A 21,807-nucleotide genomic window follows, 5' to 3' on the forward strand; every position below is an offset into this window, starting at 1 on the left:
GCAGACCTGGTAAGTCTCTGGGCTGAAGACAACCCAAGCACTTTCAACACCTTGCTCTCACAACAGCGTGAGCCTGGACAGAGATAGGAGAGGCACTACATGATCCATCTGAACTCCTCTTTCTCATGCACCCGAAGACAAGAGCAGCTTGTTCCCTTACTATTGATCAGGGAACTGGCCAGAAGATTCCAGGATTTTTCCTCCAAAATACTGGAAAATTCTCACTCTGCCCTATCCTGAAAGACCATCTGGAATCTTCAAATGGGGCAGAAAATGACATCTACATCTTCTACTTATGCTAGCAAGTATGGATTAATTACTACTTTCTAGCTTTTGAGCTTTCTAGCATGCAGGACAGCTTATGAATCATTTCTGGGGCAAAAACTCTTAAGAGCTTTGATATTTTCTCTGGAGATGTCAAATTATGAGACATGGTTAAAACAAAGTAGTGCAATTTGAAAAGTTTTGTCAGCTCAAACTAATAGAAATGGATGATACATCTTTAGCATTTGTTTCTTGTCATTACCATCATTTACCTGACAAACAGTGTCTTTTTTATTTGTTCCAGTTCCTCTCCTGGATAAGCTAGAGTCTACCGACTGCACATCAGAAGCATCAGCATCGGCGGTAGCTGATGGGCTGTCTGAACGTTTTCCAAAACTACCCTACAAAGAGGAAAAATCCAAGGCACTCAAACAAGACACTTCCAAAGGACAACCACATTGTGAAAAAATATTTGTCACCACTGATTAAAGATCATTATGTCAAGAGATACAGGAGTCCCTGAAAGTTGCTGAATTTCATTAGAATGGTACCAGAAGTGCTGCCTTCTTGACATCTCTTTTTACCTGTGCAAGCAAAAACCCATAAAGATAGCTTATTTTTTCCAGACACCTCTCAGTTTGACACCACCACACAGCAGCACCCCACAATTCCCACAAAACCTCAGAACCTAACAACCTACCAAAGAGCAGAGTCAGTGACCTAAACTAATGTTTTGCCAGACAACGAAGCAGGAAAAATTCATAAAGAAAGGCTGCGTCTTTTTTTATATCAATACAATGGAGGAGATTAGAAAGAAAAAGATGAGGCTTTATTTTTTAGACAATAGAAGACATGAAATTTGTCGAAAATACAGGGTGCATGTATTTAGACGTAGGCAACTGAAAAGCTTATTATTATATTGGCAGATAAACAAACAAGTCCCTGTGAGAAACAATGTGCCTTTACCTGTAAATCATTAAGTCCTCTTGAATCAGAGTCAGATGTATCTCTGTAAGCTGAGCTAGTCAGTTCTACATCAGTTGAGGCACGACTCCTTTTCTTTAAAGGCTTACAAGAATCTGAAATCTCGCTGGCACCTTAACACAACATACTAAAATTAGTTTTAATGTATGTTCTCAACTTTTTGCTTAAAACTAATAAACAAAAAAGAAAGATGAGAGAGAGCCTGAAACTGTACTTTAGCTGCTAGACTTAATTTTCAGTTTGCAAGTTTGATACTAGTTTAACTCTCCCTGAAAAGCTAATTAACCGAAAACCACCTCAGGAAGACCTTCTGCCAAGTTTCGGAACATGCTGACATAGTGGAGGAAGCTACTAAATTGTCTGTATCAGAAGATAAACCCTTAGGAGATTACCTCTTCATCATTGATCTTTAATATATGGCTAAGCAAATACTTTTTTTTTCTTCTAAGAAACATCCAGAAGGACTTCTATTGTGTGCTTACAGCACATTAACAAACACTATCTTTCCAACTAGCAACGTACAAACGCCACCACCCCACACCCCAAAAACCCTCACATGATAAATGAAAATCAGCATCTATCACGATCACCACCAGAAAGCATTAAGACCTCTGCAGTTTACATAGAATGAAAACCATTGCCGAAGTGTGATGAGCCAGGCAGTTTTAATAGTTTATTTTCGTATGTAACTCACCTTTCTGCAATCCTGTCTTCACTGCTGTCAGTGGAACCATTTCAACCTGTTTGAATAGGAAAATCCATAATTAAAACCAGAGGAATTTTTCTCCCTAGTATTAAAAAGAAAACATTTAAGTTTAAGCGGTTAGCATCTCTGAACTCAGATGTAGTCTGTCATCCCCTTCTTAGTGTCAGCCTTCGTGTCCTGTTGGATTTAATCCTAGCTGCCTACGCTGAATGCCAGGAGACAAGGCAGCCATACGTTCACTAGCAAGGTCCTTTCCAATCACTCCCTTTGGGCATGAAGATGACAGCAAAGCTTTATCCGTGTCCAGCAGGCAGGAGCGGGGTTTGTTTTGACAGCCAACCCTGATGCTTTTGTAAAACCCCACACCTGTGTAAGCACAAGTTCCCCTTAACAGTATGACACTCAGGTTAGTGAGACACTGAATGCATTGCCACTTAAGGCACTTCCACCAAGCATGCACTCTCGAGCTCCTGGGAACGGACTTTCTCTCTGTATAGAGTGCTGCAAGGCACCCAGCGACGGCGAGCCGGACTTGGCACACAGCATTGCAGAGCTCTATACAGCTGGAAACTCAATGTCAGTACACACTTAAGCAGACAAGTTTACAATCTTGCAAAAGCGCTTCCAAGTTCTCGATCGTGTATCAGAAGGGTAAGTTTAGAAACTGTTCTGCCAATGTGCATGTAACACGAGAGAATTTGGCGACTGTATAATAATTCTAGAAGAATGCTGTTGCCTAATATCCTGTTTTTAAGGTTAAGAATTACAAGTTATTGCTTTACAATGTGGTTACATATGCATGTAGAAACACATTTAGTAAATATTTAAGGATTATTCTATAATTTTTTTAAAAAATATTTTATTTTGTTGTACAATAGGTAAAAACATACAATAGAAGGATTTGTATAGGATACATTTCGTAATACAAATATAAAATCTAAACAATCACTTTTATTTCTCCACTAGTCACTGTAACAGTAGCATTAACATTTTGTTTTTCCCATTAACTGTACTTGTTCCAGTTATAATTTTATACCAAGTTGTTGCAGACTAATTTGGGAATCAGTTGCAAGAAAACTTGACTTTGGGTAACAAATATTGTTGCATAATTGTAAGAAGTTAGTAAGATTTTTTTTTTTTTTAATATAACTTAATACATTCAAGGTTATGCGCATTACAGTGCATCTGTGTTTAAATTTTAGTCATATACTTTTCCTGAGAAAAGCACTTTAATGTTCATAGTCTTAGTTAGCTAGATAATATAAGCAAGCAAAGCTAACTGGGATCCATGAAGTTCATATTGTTGGTTCTTATACCTTTGTTAAATTAGGAAACATTTACAAACATAAAATAACTCATTTGAAAATAGGGAGGCTGCAACACCTCATGACAAGAGGCTTAAGAGACTATGTCAGAGATCTTGTGTCCAACAAGTTGCTTTAAAGCTTCAGCAAGAAACTTTCTAGATCTAGAGCGTTTTTCTGCTGAACACACATGTAAATACTATGGCATCAAAAGAAAAATATGAAAAAAAAAAGCGCGCAACTGGGTCCACTTTCAATCTCTGAAGTGAATGAAGTGCAAAACAAAGCATAAAGGGCAAAGAATAAATTAAAGTAGAAGAGATAAAAACAATTTTCCCCCTTCCCATATAAATCATTAGCCTGACTGTCCCTTTTTAAAAACTCTCACTGGTAAAAGCTATGCTATGAAACATTTTATACAAAAATTTCAAGTGGAGAGGCCCTTGAAGAGAGAGAATCAACCATGTAAGGAAAAGAACCAACAACTTTGACAAACTTGTTAAAAGACGTGTATTCAGTTTTTAATATTAATGTCCATCCACTGAACTTTCCTACTCATTTCCATGTAGAATTTTTATAACTTTTTTTAAAGCAACAACATTTGTCTGTCTGACATCCAGATTAAAGGAATGCCCTGTACATGTTAGATCTACTTAAGGAAAAAAAAAGTATAGCCCAGAAGATCTGTTTTGCTGATGTCTGCCAACATGAGTCTGACTATTCATCTTTAAATTAAATCATTCTTAAAGTCCATTTTCAAAAGTGGTCAGATTAATCAGTCTAACTTCATTTGAAAAACAAAACCTCAACACAAACCAGCAGCTAAATCAAGAGCAAAAGGAAGGAACCTGGTGGCAATTCCATCAAATAGAAATTACTGAAACAAAATCATTTTGCTCATAACAGAAATCTCAAAGTAAACATGGCAGGTTCATTAGGAGTCTTGCATCATTGAGTTCCCATTTTCCATAGCCTGACTGATACTGTGAAGATGCCAGTAGCAGAGTCACAGCAATGGTATTGACAAGGGGATTTCATGAAGGATAGTCCAAAACGAAACCCGATGGGGAAAAAATGGAGAAAAATAAAAAGGCACCAATATAAGCCACAACATTTATGAATACAATATATTTTAACTCTCTACATGGAGGAAGCCAACCTGCTCCTTTTTGATCTTCTTCTTTGGCACAACTTCAGTGGATTTCTCAGACTCTGAGCGGGTTCGAATCGATCTTCTCTGTTGCTTCTTTTCTACAGAACCTGAAGAAGGAAAAAGGTTTCCATTATACAATTCCTTGTATTTCTGAGGTACAGCAAGATGTTCACCACCAAATTAACAGATAAAGTAACGAAACCAAGACTTTTTCCTCTTTTGAATGTTTTATTTTTAAGTTCAGTTCCAAGCTATTTGCCAACTGGTGCTGTGGTTGCAGACAACATGTTCTGATTCCATTGACAAAGAGATCAGCTTCAGAAAAAAAAAAGAAAAAAAAAGACACCAGTAACAGAGCGAAACAAAGAGCTGGAATCCAGTTTAGGACAAACAGATTTTCGTAACACACCTCTAGGGCACAGTCTTCACTTTGGTTAATTTTTAACCAAACAGTCCATCTTTGGTGTTTATGGGAACGTATCCACAATCAACTTCTTGAACTAAAACAAGCTAGAAATTTAAGATGCAAAACACAGCTTCCAAGTTTTCACTCCACACACCGGTTCTGTGCCCCTGCTCTGCAGGGGATATGGCCTTCTATCAGAACTGGCTAGCACAAAAATCTTAAAAGCAAAATCCATGCTATAACACAGGCCACCAATACAAAATGTGAATGCTCAAGTAAAGATTTTGAGAGGTGAAGAAAAACTCAGCACAACAGAAGCAGTGATCGTGACGTGTTATTATAATTAATGAAAGTGAAAAACAAGTGTTTGAAAATATTACCATGGAGAACAAACTCAGATTAACGAAGGTTATTATGACATTTCAAGAGACGAAGTAGGAGCTACTGGGTTTTTGACAACTGAAGCTGGCAAAATCAGAAGACCTTTCTATGCTATAGTATCTCCAAAAAGAGCATATTGAGAAACATGTACACAACACTTAACACCATGTGCAACTTTTGAAACGAAGTACACACCTACAGCTGTGCTGACGGAAAACTGGAATTTGAAGATTTACAACTATCTGTTGTGAAGCACTATTCTTGTTTTTTGGTTTTGGGTGTTTCAAGTAAAGATGACATGAATATAAAATAGTTTGTGTTCTTCCAAGCAAAATGCAAATTCTTGGGACTGGGAATTAGCTTACTGTGCCAGACAGATATGCTGTTAGAAGTTGTAAAGCTGCATCTTCTTGTTAGGAGGTAAAGTATCTAAAAAGACAGGCAGGCTGTAATCAGATACTGAAAGAAAGCCTTTCAAAAGGACTCCGGGGGGTGGGGAGTAGAAAAAAAAAAATTAATCTTGATTAATCAGATAAGCATTTCTATCAAGGTTGCATGGCTCAGGAATATCTCAGTAACTAAACTTCCCAGTTGAAAAAGTTGTCGTTTTATAATAACTGCATTCTTGAGGGGACAAAAGTTAACTGTTTTTCTTCAAGGAGGAAAAAGGGTTTACAGCATAATAACTAATTAATAATAGCAATGAGTTATTATTAAGTCAGACATTAATAACTCAGCGCAACATCCTTCATGTTAGCACACGTGTAACTTTCGGTTCCAATAAGCTACACCCTTTGAGACACACACACACCAGGGGCCATCTTTTGTCACCTTTGTGTTCGGCCAAAATACTCTGAAGCAGCTTAAAGTAAATTTGAGCAAGTGTGACCAAACAGTTAATTTGAACAATAATGTATTTTCTCCCTGTGCTGCCCCACTGTAGTAAAGGAAATAAGATGCAGACCCTGTATCGGGGAGAAACCTCCAGAATCAGCGCATCTAATATTGGCTGAAAGCAATAGTGATCCAATGCAACAGGCACTTTTTCCTCTTCCCGCTCTCCAAGGATCCAGTGCATCACCTCCACAATGCTCCTATCCCGTCTTCATGCATATTTTGATCCACAGCTTCAGGACAGATTTCGGACCAGCAATCTACCTCTCTACTGGCCCGGTCAGGTCAGGTTAACCCTGTTTTCAGCTGTATGTGGAGACCAGAGGCACTATGAATTCTCATAGTTGTTCTCTTATTATCAGATTTCAAGTTACAGAATTATTTTCCCAGCATTATGGAATTCTGTATATCTAACTGCAGGTTATTAATAAGGACTCCCAGAGTCATTCTGTAAAATACTTTACCGTAAAGGTATTCTGAAGTTCCGGTGACCTTAAATTTGAAAAAAGCACTTCGCAGTTATGTTCCATGAGAGGGGACCAATAACTGTCTGGACTTTGGAAATGGCTTTGAAAGTGACTGTTTGGAGTGTATACTGTAGTAAAGCTCATGCACTCTATAGGGTGTTATCAGGTGGAGTTTTACGTATCCAAAAAACCTAAGAAAATGAAAAAAGAGAGGCTCAGAATTCTCACCCCCCCTACAGCTGAAGAGCCATTGTGAAGGTGAAGCCTTTAGTTCCCAGGTGAGAGAAACAAAACAACGATCACCTCTCCTGCTGCAAGGCAATTCAAGTAGCAACCGCTCGAAAAAACTGAAGTAGCTACAGCAACTAAAACTGGAAAGCAGAACCACTGTCAACAGCAGCAGAGGAAACCCCACTTGCACCAGAATATCCAGAGCACTCAGCCTGTGTTGTAAAGTCCCCAAATACAGTCCATAAAATAGTGCATATAAAACAGCCCACCTAAAAACTATACATGTACAGAAACTCAAGTGTGTTTGCAGAGGACAGTGACCTCACACATATTGGGCACTGAGGTTTCTGACTTGGAGTCTCATTTATTTTATGTTTGGAAAGGGAGAAACAACCAACCAGACTGTTAGTTAAAGCAGAAGTGACACTTGGCAACATTAAGAGACTTTTTTTCCCCCTCGAGAAGAAAAGAGGGTTTTTTTAGCACGTGTACTGTAATAAGCCTTCCATCTTTTTTTGCTTCCATACCATGAGCATTTATTTGTACATGCTACTGCAAGAGAAAATCAAGGTGTTCTGCTGCAACCTAAAATTTACTTTTACATACCCAATGCAAAGTTAAGTATGTTTGAGACTATACCAAGGATATGATTACAAGCAGAGTAACAAACACGCAATAGCTAATGGCCTGTACAAAATCTGTGGCTGAAAACCAAAAGTCACTGTAAGGACTGGAGGAACTTGAAAAGCTCTTGGTTTAGAATGACTGAAAACTGTCTTCAGGAACCTCTATCCTTTCAAAGGGTATCTGCCTCCTCTTGAGGATAATGAGGGGACACACTGCAGACAAATTTCTGCTGGTGGGAAAAAAGCTCAATCCCTTTCGAAGGATTCCCTTTAGCTATTTCTCAAAAATCAAGATGAAAAAAAACCTTGTTTTTCTGTGCCAAGTCTAGAAAGCACTCATCCCATTTATCTGCTGCATTCTTCTTTACTACTGTACTACAAATTCAACTTCAAATAGCTTGTTCCAGGCTTTCTTTTTTCAGTCTCAAGCTCCGTTATTTGCTTCAGTGGCTCTTCTCCCTCAGACATGATACTTCAAAACTTAGTGCTTTATGATGAGGCCCCTAAAATGCCTTCAGAAGGCAAACATGATCTCATTTTGCTGATGGAGTTTGTTGAAGCAGTTTTCTTTAAAAAAAAAATAAAAATCACTAACCTTTACAAAGGTCATGCAGGAACTCAACAACAAAGTCTAGGAAAGCACCCATCCTGATCCAGAGCCATTCCTTACGGAACTATGCCACATCCAGATTCTCTTCCTTTGATCCCAGCTGTTGTATTTTACATTCGGTGCCAAAAGCCATTACAATACTCTGCTAACACACATCCACTATGTTGCCTTCTAAACCAACTTGCCATCTGCTCTCCACAAGGCATCCATCCTTCTAATCTGTTGACTTAGACACTGTAAGTTGCAGACGCTAAAAGTTCAGAGGCCAAACCAGCTAATCCCAAAGACATCCTGTGCCTCTCAAGCATCTGGGCTCATCATGTGTTCTATTAGCCATGCTAGTTACAACTATTATGTAAACAGAAGATGTAAACAATCATTTTTAACTAATGAGAAAATGTCTGTTTTGGTACTTGAATTTAAATGCTAGCTTGCTGAAGTTCAGACAAGGATTCTGCAATTTTGCCTACCTGTTGACCCAGAAGTTGTTTCAGGAGAGGATGTATTTTGCACCACTGCTTTTTCATTTCTCTGATTTGATGAAGAATTAAGTTTCTCTTGTCCTTTGACGCTTATTTCTGTTTTGTTACCAACTCCCTTAAAAAGAAAAAAAAAAAAAAAAGATAAGATGGTCTTAACCTATTTATATGCATGTTGTTCTTAATGGGCATATTGATCTACCCCTAAATCTCAGAAAAGAAACATTCAACGCTCTTCAGTTACATACACATAATGATACCTACTACTGACCTGCTTCTCTGCAGAACTTCCCACCCCTCTCAATCTCCCCTTACACACAAGGGAAAAAAAAAAAAAAAAAGAAAAAGAAATTCCAGTGACTTTACTAAACATTACCTTTGCTACAATGCTTAGGATGAAATAAGCACCCTCCAGGCAGAGAGGCAGAAGGAGGAGGCAGAGAAATAGTCCTAAACCTTTTCCTTACACTGACTGTGAGAGGCTGCTGTGCACCTGAAGGAAGCTAGGAGGCAGAACTCATTTTAAAAGTCTGTTACACAAAATGTAGTTGTTACTTTTTAGTGCACTATTAATAGCTTTGTCATCTCGAGTTTCCCACAAATCCACTGGTTTTAAGATTTACAGAGAACTTCTGGATTATTTAAACTAAGAAGCTGGAATTCAGCAGCTTTACTATTTTGAATGCATTATGAGCAAAAATGTGACCATCTGTATGGAGATCCTCTGCCACCAGTAAAAACAGCTACTGCCAGAGACTTTTGGATGCGCTGAAATTAAGAGTTCAGTGCACTGAAAGACTCTGTTGTCACATCAGTCTTTTGTTACGATTTAACCTTGTCAATGAAAGGAACATGTACTGTGAAAGCTTGGTGGATACAACTTTAAGTTCCACAGTAAGACAGACTTGAGATAATTTATGAACAAAATCGAGTTGCTACAGAAAGTACATACCTTAGTGGAATAAACAAACTGATCGATGAGTTTTCCATCCCCAGCAGCATTCTGAAGGGCAAAAACCTGTTCAATTTTAACAACTGGAGACATGTTACATTTTTGAAGATCCAAGTTATGCATGGTTATTGAAGCTGGTAAGGATTTTCTAGCTGCAGCTGTTTTCCATGCAATTTTCACAGGAGGTGGCTCCTCTTCTTCCACACTTGACAGCCGCCGTTGGCTTTGTCTTCGCACCTCAGCATTTGAGGGTGATGCTGCTACCACGTTGGCATGTTCTGGCTGGGTGTTCAACGCTGGCTTCGGTCGTCGGTTCTTCTTGGTCTCCGATTTAGAAGCAGCAGTCTTTTTGGCTTTTGACAAAACCTCCTCTGGCTCTTTGTCTATATAAATGAAGGTGTATTGTTCTATCCTTTCTTCCCGAGTCATTTTCAATGCTTTCTCAGCATGGGCAATGCCAATATCCCACTGAGCACGCTCCCTTTGTGGCCTTGGTTTGCGAATCTTAAGGAACAAAGACAAGCAGCTAATTACAGTGAAGATTTTGCCACATACAGCACTTCAAATGCAATCCCGAGGGTTCTTTAAATCTCTCAGGCAGCGGATTTAAGTTTGCTCTCCATTTACGGGGTATTTTTTGGAAGATGGACAGTGAATCCCCTGCTCAGAGTACAAGCAGGCACTCAAGCTGGACCTTATGACCACCACAATTAAAAGTGTCTGCCCTAAGTTAAGACTTCGCTAAAGACAGTAACAGGCAGCATTCAAGCCTGTAATTTGTTACTGGACACATAATTCATCCTTTTTCAAATCTCCTTATTTTTCTACAAACACTCTTTTCCTTCTACATCAATAGTTTGATTAGCAAAAATATTGACTGAAGTAGTCCATCTACACAGTAAGTAATTCCTGTAGCTACTACTTCCTTTCCAACACAATGGAAAGGAAAATATCCACTAGTATCAGGAGCTGGAAGAACATCCTTTACAAACTGTATTTTTCCAAAGAACAGGTTAATAGTGAACACATAGGCACTGTTTTCATTTTAATATTCTATACAGATGTGAAATTATTTCCAATGCCCAGGATGAATACTGGCACGAGCAGCCAACAAAGTAGGTTCAGCTATTAGCCTTTTCCCATAAAAGTCCTAAGAGTATGGAAACATTTTCGTTACCTCTGTGAAAACACTTCTGCCAGTGAAATGCAGACAACCTTTTACAGGGTAAAGTACTACAGAGTTTCAGAAATGCCCTGTGAAAGTTCTACTTACACAGGCACTGCTGATAACCCTCTACACAATTAGTGATCCATCATACCTTCTGTTTCTCAGAGTGGTTGCTGGCTTGCTTGGCAGCCTCAGCCAATAACTGTTCATACTGTTTGTGTCCTTTGTACTCTCGAACCCGCTTCTCATGCACCCACGCCCTCTCTGGCTGGTTGCTGAAAAACTGAACATGGTATTCACGGGCACCTGAAAATGAAAAATTCTAGTCAGCATTTTTATCAACATCGCTTTTCTTGTTGAGCTTATGCTTTCCTCCTCCAAATCATTCAGTTCCTGCAAGTGGAATTTTAGAAACAAGACAGGCCTAGATTTAGAACAGTTTAAAATGGGAAGATAAGTATACTTTGCCCACACCGAACACTCTCATGCTTATCAGTGTCTTCTTGTAAATACATTGATCTAAGAGAAGTGGGAGTATCTGTGCACAAGCCTAGTTCACACAGGCTCATCTGTAGAGGTAATTTAATAGGTACTAGTTTTACACATTTCAGTAATAGTCCTGCTTAGCATACACACAAGCAGAACTCATCCCACAAAGGGAATTCAAAGGTAAGATATTTTTAATAAAGGAACTACAGAGACCTGATACACTCTGGCAAAGATCTTCCTCCCTTACCTCTTGTATTAATTTTGGTATGAACATCAAGCTGTGGATCACATGAAACCATGCAAGGCCACCACGGGTATGTTCCCACCTTGGACCAAACCAGATCGCCAACCTGAAACTTGATGTCATGGGTGACTTGTGTTGGAAGAGAAGGCAAGAACTGCTGGACCTACAAAGAAAACAAATGGGAGCTTCAAGCCACAGAAGACAATTTAGCACACTTAGAGATGCACACACTATCCACAAGGACATGATATTTTTCTCTCAGGTATCCCTGAGGTTTGATAATCTAACACAAGGGAAACATTTCTCAGAAACATGACAAAAAGGAGTTACACACAGCTAGGATTTACACAAGATAGTTACCGACAAACCAAGACGCACAACAGCAACCCCCACCCCAAAAAAGTTTCTGCTTCATAAGTTGATGAAGAATGTTGCTTTTGGGATAAAACAAAGCAATACAGACAGTACAACAAAAGATGTTTTGACACAGTAAGGATTAACAAGATTTTCAAAGAAATGGTAACTGATTCATCTAATAAATTAGTTAACACGTTAGAAGTTTAAAAAGTCTTAGTTAATATATGTACTAACCGGGGTTTCCTCCAACACTGTATCTTCTCTTGGTCTTTCCGATAGCATGCTAAGCCTCTCATTTGGTCTCTAGGAAATGGGTAACAATGAAGAGAAAAAAAGGAAAACAAACACAAACAAGGTAAGGGGACAGTAAACCAAAAAAAGCTTATAATGAAACCAGGCAGAAAAAAACTAATTCTGAGAAAGGCGACCATGAACCCAGAAAACACAGCTAGGGTGACTCCTTATGCCCAACTCAAAACATAGTAGCATCACAATCAGAAAATACCTTTTTTCCCTGCACTATTTACATTACCATCACACCTACACACAACAATGTTTTCCTGTAACAGATGATAGGAGAACATACACTCAGGGACAGTAAACCCAAATAATTTTCCACCTAAACTAATATACTACTTCAAAGAAACAGAGAAGAACATATGAAGGATATCCATAGTGACATGATAAGTCTCACTGTATACCAGTTATTTGCAAAAACGACATTACAAGAATCATATTAAATATATGGTATGAAAATTGTAAATTCGATGTTAAATTGCATACAGTTGACAAATATATTTAAAGGATCAGAAGCCAACAACATAAAGCCTATAGTGCATTTATAAACCAGGCTGAGGCATGCACACAGCCTGCTCTGGCAGAGTAGGACAGGAAAAGGTTTTGACAGAAGAGGGAACACCACGGAACAGAAGCTAACACCACTTGTGGAGTGGCCATGATAGGGAATGTGATGACAGCACCCAAGAAGATAAGCGCTGGGCCCTGATCTATCTAATGAGGCAGAGACCAGACATTTGCTTTTACTGTAACAGAGGAGAAGTCAGTAGTCAAAGGACTCAAACAGCAGCAAAAAGAGGAATCATGACACATGCAGTGAGAAAATAATAATGATGTTAATCCAAATTATACCTAGTCCCTTTAAAACAAAGACCCCATGTTAGCCAATACTGCATGCTTCAGCTCAGAGAAACTAAGAAACCCACATGTAAACATCACCCAGAACAATTCAGGTCAGTGTCTCATTTAGAGTTGTCTGTAGAAAATAATCATTGAAGACCAATCACATTGATACTTGCTGGGCAGAAGTTATCCCTCCCTGGTACATCAGAAAGCGCAGCAATGACTCCTGCCTTGCTTTTGCTACAGTGAGTTAGTGGAAACTTCACCTCTGCCAGGAGAGCCAAGCTGATTGCAAACTTCCAGCTCCTCGCAGAATACAACTAAGAAGCAGAGTAGCTTTTTCTGAAAACAAGTATCGAGGGCTTAGAGTTAAACAATGTTTTCAGAACATTTTCATTTCAAACCAGCCTTTCAAGTAAGTATGAACATCCCCCCCCCAGTCTGTGAGTTTCCACAGAGATTACAGCATCAGAATGAAGAAACAACTGCAGATCACCTTACTTTCAAATTTCCATGCTGAGCATAAAAGTGTAAACAATTACAGTCGTATCAGAAGTTTTGTTTGCTCCTACTAAGATGATCCTAAGCTACAAGCCTCATACCATTAATGCTAAAGATGACAAAAGTGTACATGATGAACGCACATGAAGATGAAATCATGCAGCGGAAAGCCAAATGGCGGGAGAATGAAACAGACTACACTGTGTAACTTGTAACAAAAACCACTAGCACAAAATCCTGTTCATGTCATAGTGATCTGCTGTCTGAAACACGGGTGAATAACATGAAAGATTTTATTGCAACAACACCTTTTGAAAGGGAAATGGAAGCTACAAGGAAGACAAAAGCAAGAACAAGATTTCTGGTGAATTCTGGATGACGCTTACAACTAGGAACCTGGAATTTCAGAGGAAAGGTTTTAGTTCAATCTGGGAAAGGCAGCACATGGGAGAAGACGGAAGGTTATGTTCTCATGATAACCAGGTAACACCAATCAAACAGAGCGACAGGCACAGCTGAAGCTTCAAGAGTAGAATCGGAGCCCCTGCTAAGAGGGAGGACAAAATGGTATGGCAAAACTGACAGCCTGGTGCGGGCGTGACAGATGTCTGGAGAAGAGGCCAGAAAGCCCGGATAAAAGACCATGTCTTTAGGTGAACTCTGAAAGAGCCAAATTCACTGAGGTTTGTTTTACGTGAAACTTGGGGGATAAATAATTACAGCAGCGAGCAAAGGACCGGTGGATGAACAACAACCGAGCAGCAGAGGCATTCAGCAGAGAGGTGACAGTGAGAACTGACCCCTCTTTTCCACCTCTCCATGCAGGTGTGAGTCTGAGGGAGATGCCACTGGGGGAACTGCCTTCCCATTGTAACTGCCTCCTGGTAGCAGGCTGCCAGGCAGACACGCCGGCTGCTACAGCCACTTGAAATCAGCTTCAAACAGCATTTCTGAGATCAAGAAAATTACGTACAAATGCAGTCATGAATGGCTCGTATTTTAATTGGATAGTCCATTTCAAGTTTGGATTACCATGTTTATTAAGATCTTACTGAGCTTCAATAGAATCAACTATGGTAATCAAATATTACAGAAGCCCAAAATCTTGATACATCACCAACCTGATCTCTGGAAGAGGTCCACTTACCAGGAGGGAGATAGCACAGTTCTAAAACTTGTGGATATTCATGATGAGGGGTGCATACATGAAGTTAGCATGTCTTCCACCAAAAATAACAACATCACTACTACATCAAACGTATGAACTTTGATCAGAGTCCCGATCCCTACAGGACAGGATCTTCTCCCATACCTACCAAGAGCAGCAAGTATCACGGGGTTTCACAGGAACCTGCAAAAAACTCAGCTATACAGTGTAACAGCCCAGCCTGAGCTGGACAATTTCTGACCTGGCCTGACACAGCACCTTCCCCATCCCCGACACTAACCATGCTGATCTGCTACCCATTCCCCTCAAACTGGGAAATACAGAAACCAGTATCACAGAGTTGGCAGGAATAAGCAAGAGAAAAGGAAACACTAGTAATGAAGTGGCTTAATAAACTGAAGAAAAAAACCAACCAGCTGAGAGTACCAAAGACCAGTAATTTGTGTCTCTACTTCCCAGAATCTCAGTTAAAACACCACTTACATTTACACACCCTGTGTATGTACAACCGTGTTACAAAATTTGGACAGAAACAGTAATAGACATCAATATTGAATTTTCCCAAAGTTTGCCAAGTCAACTGGTACTTTTAATTTGCCTGATGTTTTAGAATACTCATTTCTACTAGTTTCTACATATGCTATGTAGCTCTTGGGTTTTGTACATCATCATGACATTAATAATATCTTTCAAAAATTAATTAAAAGCTGCAATGCCGAATATTCTGGGTAACCCGACTTTCCACTGAGTAACCCAGCATTATTTTGAGAGGCAATTTTAGCAATGTGCATGCTTGTATGCTTTTGGCCAAAAGCTCCATCTTCCAACACAGTCCAAAGCGCACCAAACTCTGAACATGCCAAAACACTAAACAGTATTTAGAAAACATTATATAACCTTTTCTAACATTTCTTTTTCATATGCAGCCTTTTAACCAAAACTGTTTTGAACTAGAAATTCAATTCCTAGCAACCTAATATCGAGTATCTGACAAGTCAATAAAAAGCCTCTTAAATATGCATACAACTAAAAGTAAGGAAAAACACTGCCGAAGACGCATACTCCAACAGTATCAGGTATACAGATGGCTGAAACTATTATTTCACTTACATTTTGCTCCTCTGGTTCTAATTTTGGAATTTTGTGCGACTTGCGCTCTTCCGATCGGGAAGAGTCATGCTTGCTACTTTTTTTCCTTTTCTCTTTTCTCCCTTCATGTTTCGCCTTAGCATACTCACTCGCTTGTACTTCATTTAAAAGGTCCCCACACAGAGAGGACTCAAACAATTCCCTGCCGTTCTGGATAGTTTTGGTTATTTTTAATTTGATCTCTGGTGAGCCAGTCTTCTTTGGAATCACCGTTTGTGAAACTGAAGGTGGTGGTGGAGGTGGCAGCTGTGGAGGGGAAGGTTTTTCCAGAACATCGTGTGGCCTTGCGTTAGAGTTTTCCATTTGGTAATACTCTGGGGGACTAAAGTTTCTGACTGTTCCAAAACCATTGGCTGAACCATTGGGATATTGACTGTACGTCTGGTATTTGGCTTGAGGTTCGTACATATTGATTGTTGGTGGGTAGCCATTAGTGATGGGTGGAAGCTCCTCCGTCGTGGGCGTAGGGTACTGAAAGCCTTGCTGCAGAGCAGTTTCATATGGCGTTTGTCCACCATCTTCAGCAATGTCACTGCTGGCATCAAAGGCATCCTCTTGGCGGATGTTGGCTGAGTCAATGAGTTGAGGTGGTTGCTGAATTGTGTTTCCCATGATCCCTTGCATGAAAGAGAAAGAGAAATCCATTGTTCTGCTCCAGCATCCTTAGCTTTCCCTTTTTCTCATAGGGCCTAAAGGCGAGGGAAGGGAAATAAGAAGTCAGTGTAAGTCAAAAGAGAATAATTAAGCACATTTGTTGAGAAAAGAGATCTGAAAACCAGTCTCCCCCTCTCCATTCTGTAGCCACCCTCCCATGGATTTGGTATTACTTAATATTTAAGAAGGGCAATTTACACATTTCTGCGGAACAGCTTTTTTATGACTGCTTTTTTCTTTTCCAAGACATTTAAAGAAATGTTACAAGCACCTACAAGTGCTTAAAATGATGAGTCCAAGCATTATGAAGTCAGAATAATGGTGCTAAAACTCCAACCACTCTCTGCAGCCCTCCTAGTTTGGTGCTAGAAAGCATTATTCTGACATAAAGCAGTAAGACAGCAGACTTCAACCCTGAAGCGTACTGAAGATACCAAGTTCTCTTGACACCATAGCCACTGCAAACTGAACAAAACACAAAATCCACAGAGAGACCAGTGAAAACAAGAGAGAAACCTCTTCCTCCCCACCTCCTTGCCAAAATTCGAGACAGATGAGCAGCCCTTAGGCCAGCAGCAGACCTAAGCCACAGGCTTTTCTGAACAATGGCACAATTACAGCGAATAGGTCATTCCACCTCAGCTGCTGGGAAAACCAGTTTATTCTGTATGACAGCCTCAGATGGGGTTTCCCAACCTCCTCCCTCACCAGAAAAGCAGAGTAGAGTTTGCACCCATCAGCTCTCGGCAGCTAGGTGAGGAGGGTTATCCTCCTCACTCCCCAACCTCCCACCTCATTTTAAGATTAAACACTTAGGGCTTAAATACTACATGGTTCTGAGGGAGAGAAAAACAGTTTCAGTATCAAAAGATCCCCAAACCCTAAGGTTATTCACAGAATTAGATTACAGCTGAGAAGGCTGTCATACACACTTTCAATTTTTCACTGCATGCTAAAACCACCGAAATCAGACTAAATCAGATTTCCAAAATTCAACTACTGGCTCAGAGAAGGCTTTTGCATTCAGCTAAATAATCTCAATGTTCAACAAAAAGAAATACACAGTGACCTAAACTTCAGGTAAGAAATACAAGCTTTGCTTCCAAGCAAGGTCAATTCAGCCCTTCCAAAGTAAACACAGCTCTGTATTATTTATTCTGTCTCTGTGTAGGCATGAAGGAGGGTTACTGTGCCCTTTTGGTCAGGGTTTGAAATGACATTAACACATCCCACAGATACTTCTCATAATAAGAATCTACATATAACCCTGCCCACATTAAATTCTCACCCTCCCAATGCAATGCACCTCAATACCTTATCTAATAGTTTTCAAAACATTAAGAACACTTCCTCTGTGACTGCAAAAAGAAACTGAAGTTATAACAGTAACAAGTAAGAACTTGACCAGAATTTTGCTGTATGTATTGTGGACTTCATATTCAGGTTATATTGATGTTTGCATTCATCTTTAAAGCCCTGTGCAATCAACTAGGGGCATATTTATCACTGTAATTAAACGACTTAGGGAAACAATAGCACAATGCTATGCAGCAGAATTCACTAATTGCAGTAACTTTTAAATCTTGTGGCTGTAAAACCACCCCTTCCATCCAGCAGCTCTCTGCACATCAGCCACAAAACCAACACAAACATGTTACTGCGGAGGGGACAGCGTATCTGAGGGACAGTACATAGAGCAAGCAGGATTGCGTATCAAGGTCAAAAACACAGCACCACCACCCATTCTAGGAAGAGGAAGTGGGACTGCTTGTACTATTTACCAATTAATCGTTACTTTACATTGGCCAAACTGAAGAGCAAACAATAGATTTCTCACACTAATAAGAAACTGCACCCTAGGCTGCTAGGCTGCTTTTATTTGTTATTAAAATGAGGTTCAATCTTTTTTTTTTTTTTCTTCTGAATACTTAAAAAAACCCCAACCTTATCTTGAGAAGCTGCAACAGCATTTCAGTTACCCTGGCATATCCATTGCTGGATGGACAAAGTCAAAGCAGAAATAGTTTAAGAAATTTTATAATTACTCTTGAATTCCCAGTTTTTTATTTCTGCCATTTTCTTTTAATAGTAATTAAATCTTTCTTTTACACAAATACTCCAACAGCAAGACCATCCATTTAGTTTAGCAGAACTAAGCACCAGAATGTTAAATACAGGATCTGTTAAAAATTGCATGCCAAGACCCAAACTTTGGTGTGGCCACACCAGAACTACAAAAAAGGAAAAATTAACATGCAGAAAGCAAAACTCTATAAAACAAATAACTACACAGCTTTCTATGCTTTGTTAAGAATAACTCTGCTTATGTCTCAGGGTATTTGAATAATTATGCTTTATGTTTTCCTGCTTACAACTCTGACTAAGAGCAGAAACCTAAGTTTTGAGTGCTGCTGTAGGATGCTAATCTGATATGGTAAATTAATTTCAATGCTTTTCATTTCTCTCAAGAGGAAAAAGAAAGTATGATAATTCATTTAAAAGACATTTTTCACCCAGGTGCAGGTTCTTTGGCCTCACTAGCAATATCAAATATCAAGGCAGACTACTCATTTCACTAGATAGTACAGCTCCTCTAACAAGCAAGTATCTCACGGTGCAAGAGGAAAAAACCCTTGCTGCTGCTACCACAACAACTAATTCTCATCCAGCCAACACCATCCAATTTCAAGCCTCCACAAACCCTCATTTTCAAATCAGCAATGGGTATTTGCATTCAGAAGGCTGTCTTGAAACTGTACATCTGTTTAACCATCTTCTCATCATACAACTCACCAAGTATAGGCTGAGAACTTGTGCCTTAACTGTCACATCAGCGAGAAAAAATCCCCACCCTCTCTCCTACTACTGTGACCTGTGGGTTACGGATTTGGTCATCCAGTTCATTGTCTGGCAGCAGCTTAAAGACATGTTGCCGTGGACAACGTTAGTGGAATTCTGATCTGTTGTCACGCGCTGGTGTGTTGAATTCACATCTTTCTTAAAGACTTCTCTAAAACTGAGCCACATCATCAGGTGAGGCTGCATACAAAACACCAGAAAGCTGTTCACACGATCCGCAGGCAAACATTTCAGTTTGAGCAGCACTGAAATTGTATAACAGCCTTAGCAAAAGGTTTTTTGCCCCAAAAAGCATTACCCTACCTCATCTCTTTGAAATAAGAGCAGCCCTTTTTCAATTACACTGACAACTTCCAGTCTTTCCTTAAGAGAGCTTCCTTTTCCACTTTAAAAAGCTGGGATATAAACCAAACTATTTTGCGCAGTGTTTCACTGGGACACCAAGTTTTATTTATTCTCTGGGATGTTACAAGCATGTATCTAGCAGATTACAACGTACTGTGCTATGCTAGTCGTATTCACCCATTTTAATTCCATCTACAAACATCATTCAGAAGTTGATGATCTACAGACTGCTAAGTAATTTAACAAAGCCTGTTTATGAGCCTCTGCCATGCTCCTAATAGCAAGAACTCCCTTTCACAAGGCTAGAGCACTAAGCCATGACAACACTACAGGCTTCTTGTCACAGTCATGTCCATCTGGGTCTGCAGTAAGATGCAACACTTGATCAATGTATCCAGCAAAAGTCCTTACCTGTACAAAAAGAATGATCTTGCCAGGAGAGCTTATGTTACTCAGGAAGGCTGAAATAAGGTAGACTAGCAAAAACGCCATTCTGCTAGTGATGAGAAGTTCTGTGCTGATACCTTGGTACAACTATCCCACCAAAGCAGTATTAATGAGATCCAGCCACAGTATTAACAGAAATCAAAAGCTGCATGACAGTGTGTGGTCCCTCTTATCTCCTCCACATACAGCCCTCCAGGTCAAAGTCTGCCCACGCTGTATCACTCTTCACAGCACCCAGTCCCCAGCTGCAACAGCTCATAAGGCTGTCAGTGCACTCACTTCCACAGATACTAATTGAAGAGGGTGGGTCATTGGTGCGCTTCATTTTGGTACGTGACAAAAGCTGCGGGTTAATGAACTTCAAAATACTCATATTTGATTTAGGAGTTACCAATGAAAGAGGTTTTGATTTTTATTTCTTTTAATTAACTCCTTTCTGGAGCTCACCTGTGTAAAGTAGTCCTTGATGATAGCCTATGCTTCACAGCTGGGACAATTAGTACACCCACCTCATTATTTTCCTATACAGGCTGCAGAAGCAAAGATGATTTCCTCACTGAATTGTCACTCTCAACAGTCTTAAAACACAAGAGGTTGTTCTCCTCCCACAGACCTTACATCATCGCGAGCTTCTTCCTTCCGAGCCTTTTGCTGTCATCACAGTTAACACACCCAGATTTTCCCACCCCTCTTCCTTTCCAAAATTCCGCATTAGTTTGTTAATTTCTCAGTTACTACCCAGCAAAGCAGCATCTGGGCTGCGTTAACAGCAAAAGGACAGCCCCTGGAGCTACCAAAACAACAGAACAAAACAATGAATCCTGAACATACAGGAATCTCAACATTTAAACCTAAGGAAGGATTACTTCATAGAAGTCACTCCCAAGCTCCAATACAAAAATACCCCATCATTGTTAAACATCAACAAGAGGCTCAAGAGTCATACTTACCCTTCCTCAGCAGAGGAACACTACCTAAAATCACGTGAATGTGATTTTCAGTGATACATGTCGATCTTGCAGAAAAGTATTTCAGAATAAATTCACTGCAACAGCAATTACTCTATTAAATTACAGCATAGGCTTCTTGCAAGCTGCAGAATTTCACTTCCAAATATGACCCATAACAGATACTGCACTGATACAACATTGGAACTCAACCAGCAGATAAAGAAACTAATTATTTCAAGGTTTATAGGAAATACTTTATAGCAGCTGGGAAACAAAGTGAAACCAACAATAACTTCAAAACTGCAACCGAGTTTCTTAAAGAGAGAAAGAACATTTGTTCTGTAAAACTGGGTAGCTGGCACTCTGTACTTGTCCTTTCCCACGGCTGTAGGATCTTCTGACAGAGCAGAGAAAAAGGACTGTTTACAGACACTCTACACACAGACAATGTTTGAGCAAATATTTTCATGTTGTCCATGGGAGAGTCACAATTCAAAGTACCAGAGGAAAACATAAATGAAAAAAAAAGTATAAGCAGTAAAAGATAAGGCAGGTTAACGCAGTAGAAGTCTTACAGTGTTCTTTCTTAAATTAACACTATTTGTTTCACTTCCCATCCTGAGCCTCTCAGCTTGACTCAAAAATAATAAAAAAATAGTCTGTTACACCTTCAACAGCGAGTGTCCAGTCATGGGACAGTTTCAAAGAGGTTAAGAATCCCCTGGGTTCACATTTTCCACCAACAACTGCACTTAAACTGAAGTAATTTTTAGCATGAGTATTTTGCAACTTTACTCTCAGAAAACAAGACATTTACAAAGTTCTCAAATACTGCTTTCATACTACAGTAGGCTAAATAACAACTGACCTCTCAGATTA

The 21,807-nt window shown here is 39.6% G+C and overlaps 1 protein-coding gene across 7 annotated transcripts in view; it reads right to left on the reverse strand.

Annotated features, from left to right (window-relative positions):
• The window catches only part of NSD3 (nuclear receptor binding SET domain protein 3), a 52,497-nt gene that overhangs the window by 23,097 nt on the left and 7,593 nt on the right, over positions 1 to 21,807 (reverse strand). For 6 of the 7 annotated variants that reach the window (XM_037371767.1, XM_037371766.1, XM_037371764.1 and 3 more), the window contains 10 exons: positions 15,635 to 16,362; positions 11,950 to 12,018; positions 11,362 to 11,521; positions 10,777 to 10,931; positions 9,458 to 9,961; positions 8,497 to 8,623; positions 4,418 to 4,518; positions 1,943 to 1,988; positions 1,231 to 1,361; positions 537 to 665 (listed from right to left, as the gene is read on the reverse strand). In XM_037371767.1, coding sequence (XP_037227664.1) covers positions 537 to 665; positions 1,231 to 1,361; positions 1,943 to 1,988; positions 4,418 to 4,518; positions 8,497 to 8,623; positions 9,458 to 9,961; positions 10,777 to 10,931; positions 11,362 to 11,521; positions 11,950 to 12,018; positions 15,635 to 16,318 — 2,106 coding nt within the window. In that variant the 5' untranslated portion in view covers positions 16,319 to 16,362. Of the gene's footprint in view, positions 1 to 536; positions 666 to 1,230; positions 1,362 to 1,942; positions 1,989 to 4,417; positions 4,519 to 8,496; positions 8,624 to 9,457; positions 9,962 to 10,776; positions 10,932 to 11,361; positions 11,522 to 11,949; positions 12,019 to 15,634; positions 16,363 to 19,942; positions 20,237 to 21,807 lie in introns of those variants that run through there. The other variant, XM_037371765.1, reaches the window with a different exon arrangement.

This window comes from Falco rusticolus, chromosome 20 (genome assembly GCF_015220075.1).
Source record: "Falco rusticolus isolate bFalRus1 chromosome 20, bFalRus1.pri, whole genome shotgun sequence".
Lineage (NCBI taxonomy): Eukaryota > Metazoa > Chordata > Aves > Falconiformes > Falconidae > Falco > Falco rusticolus.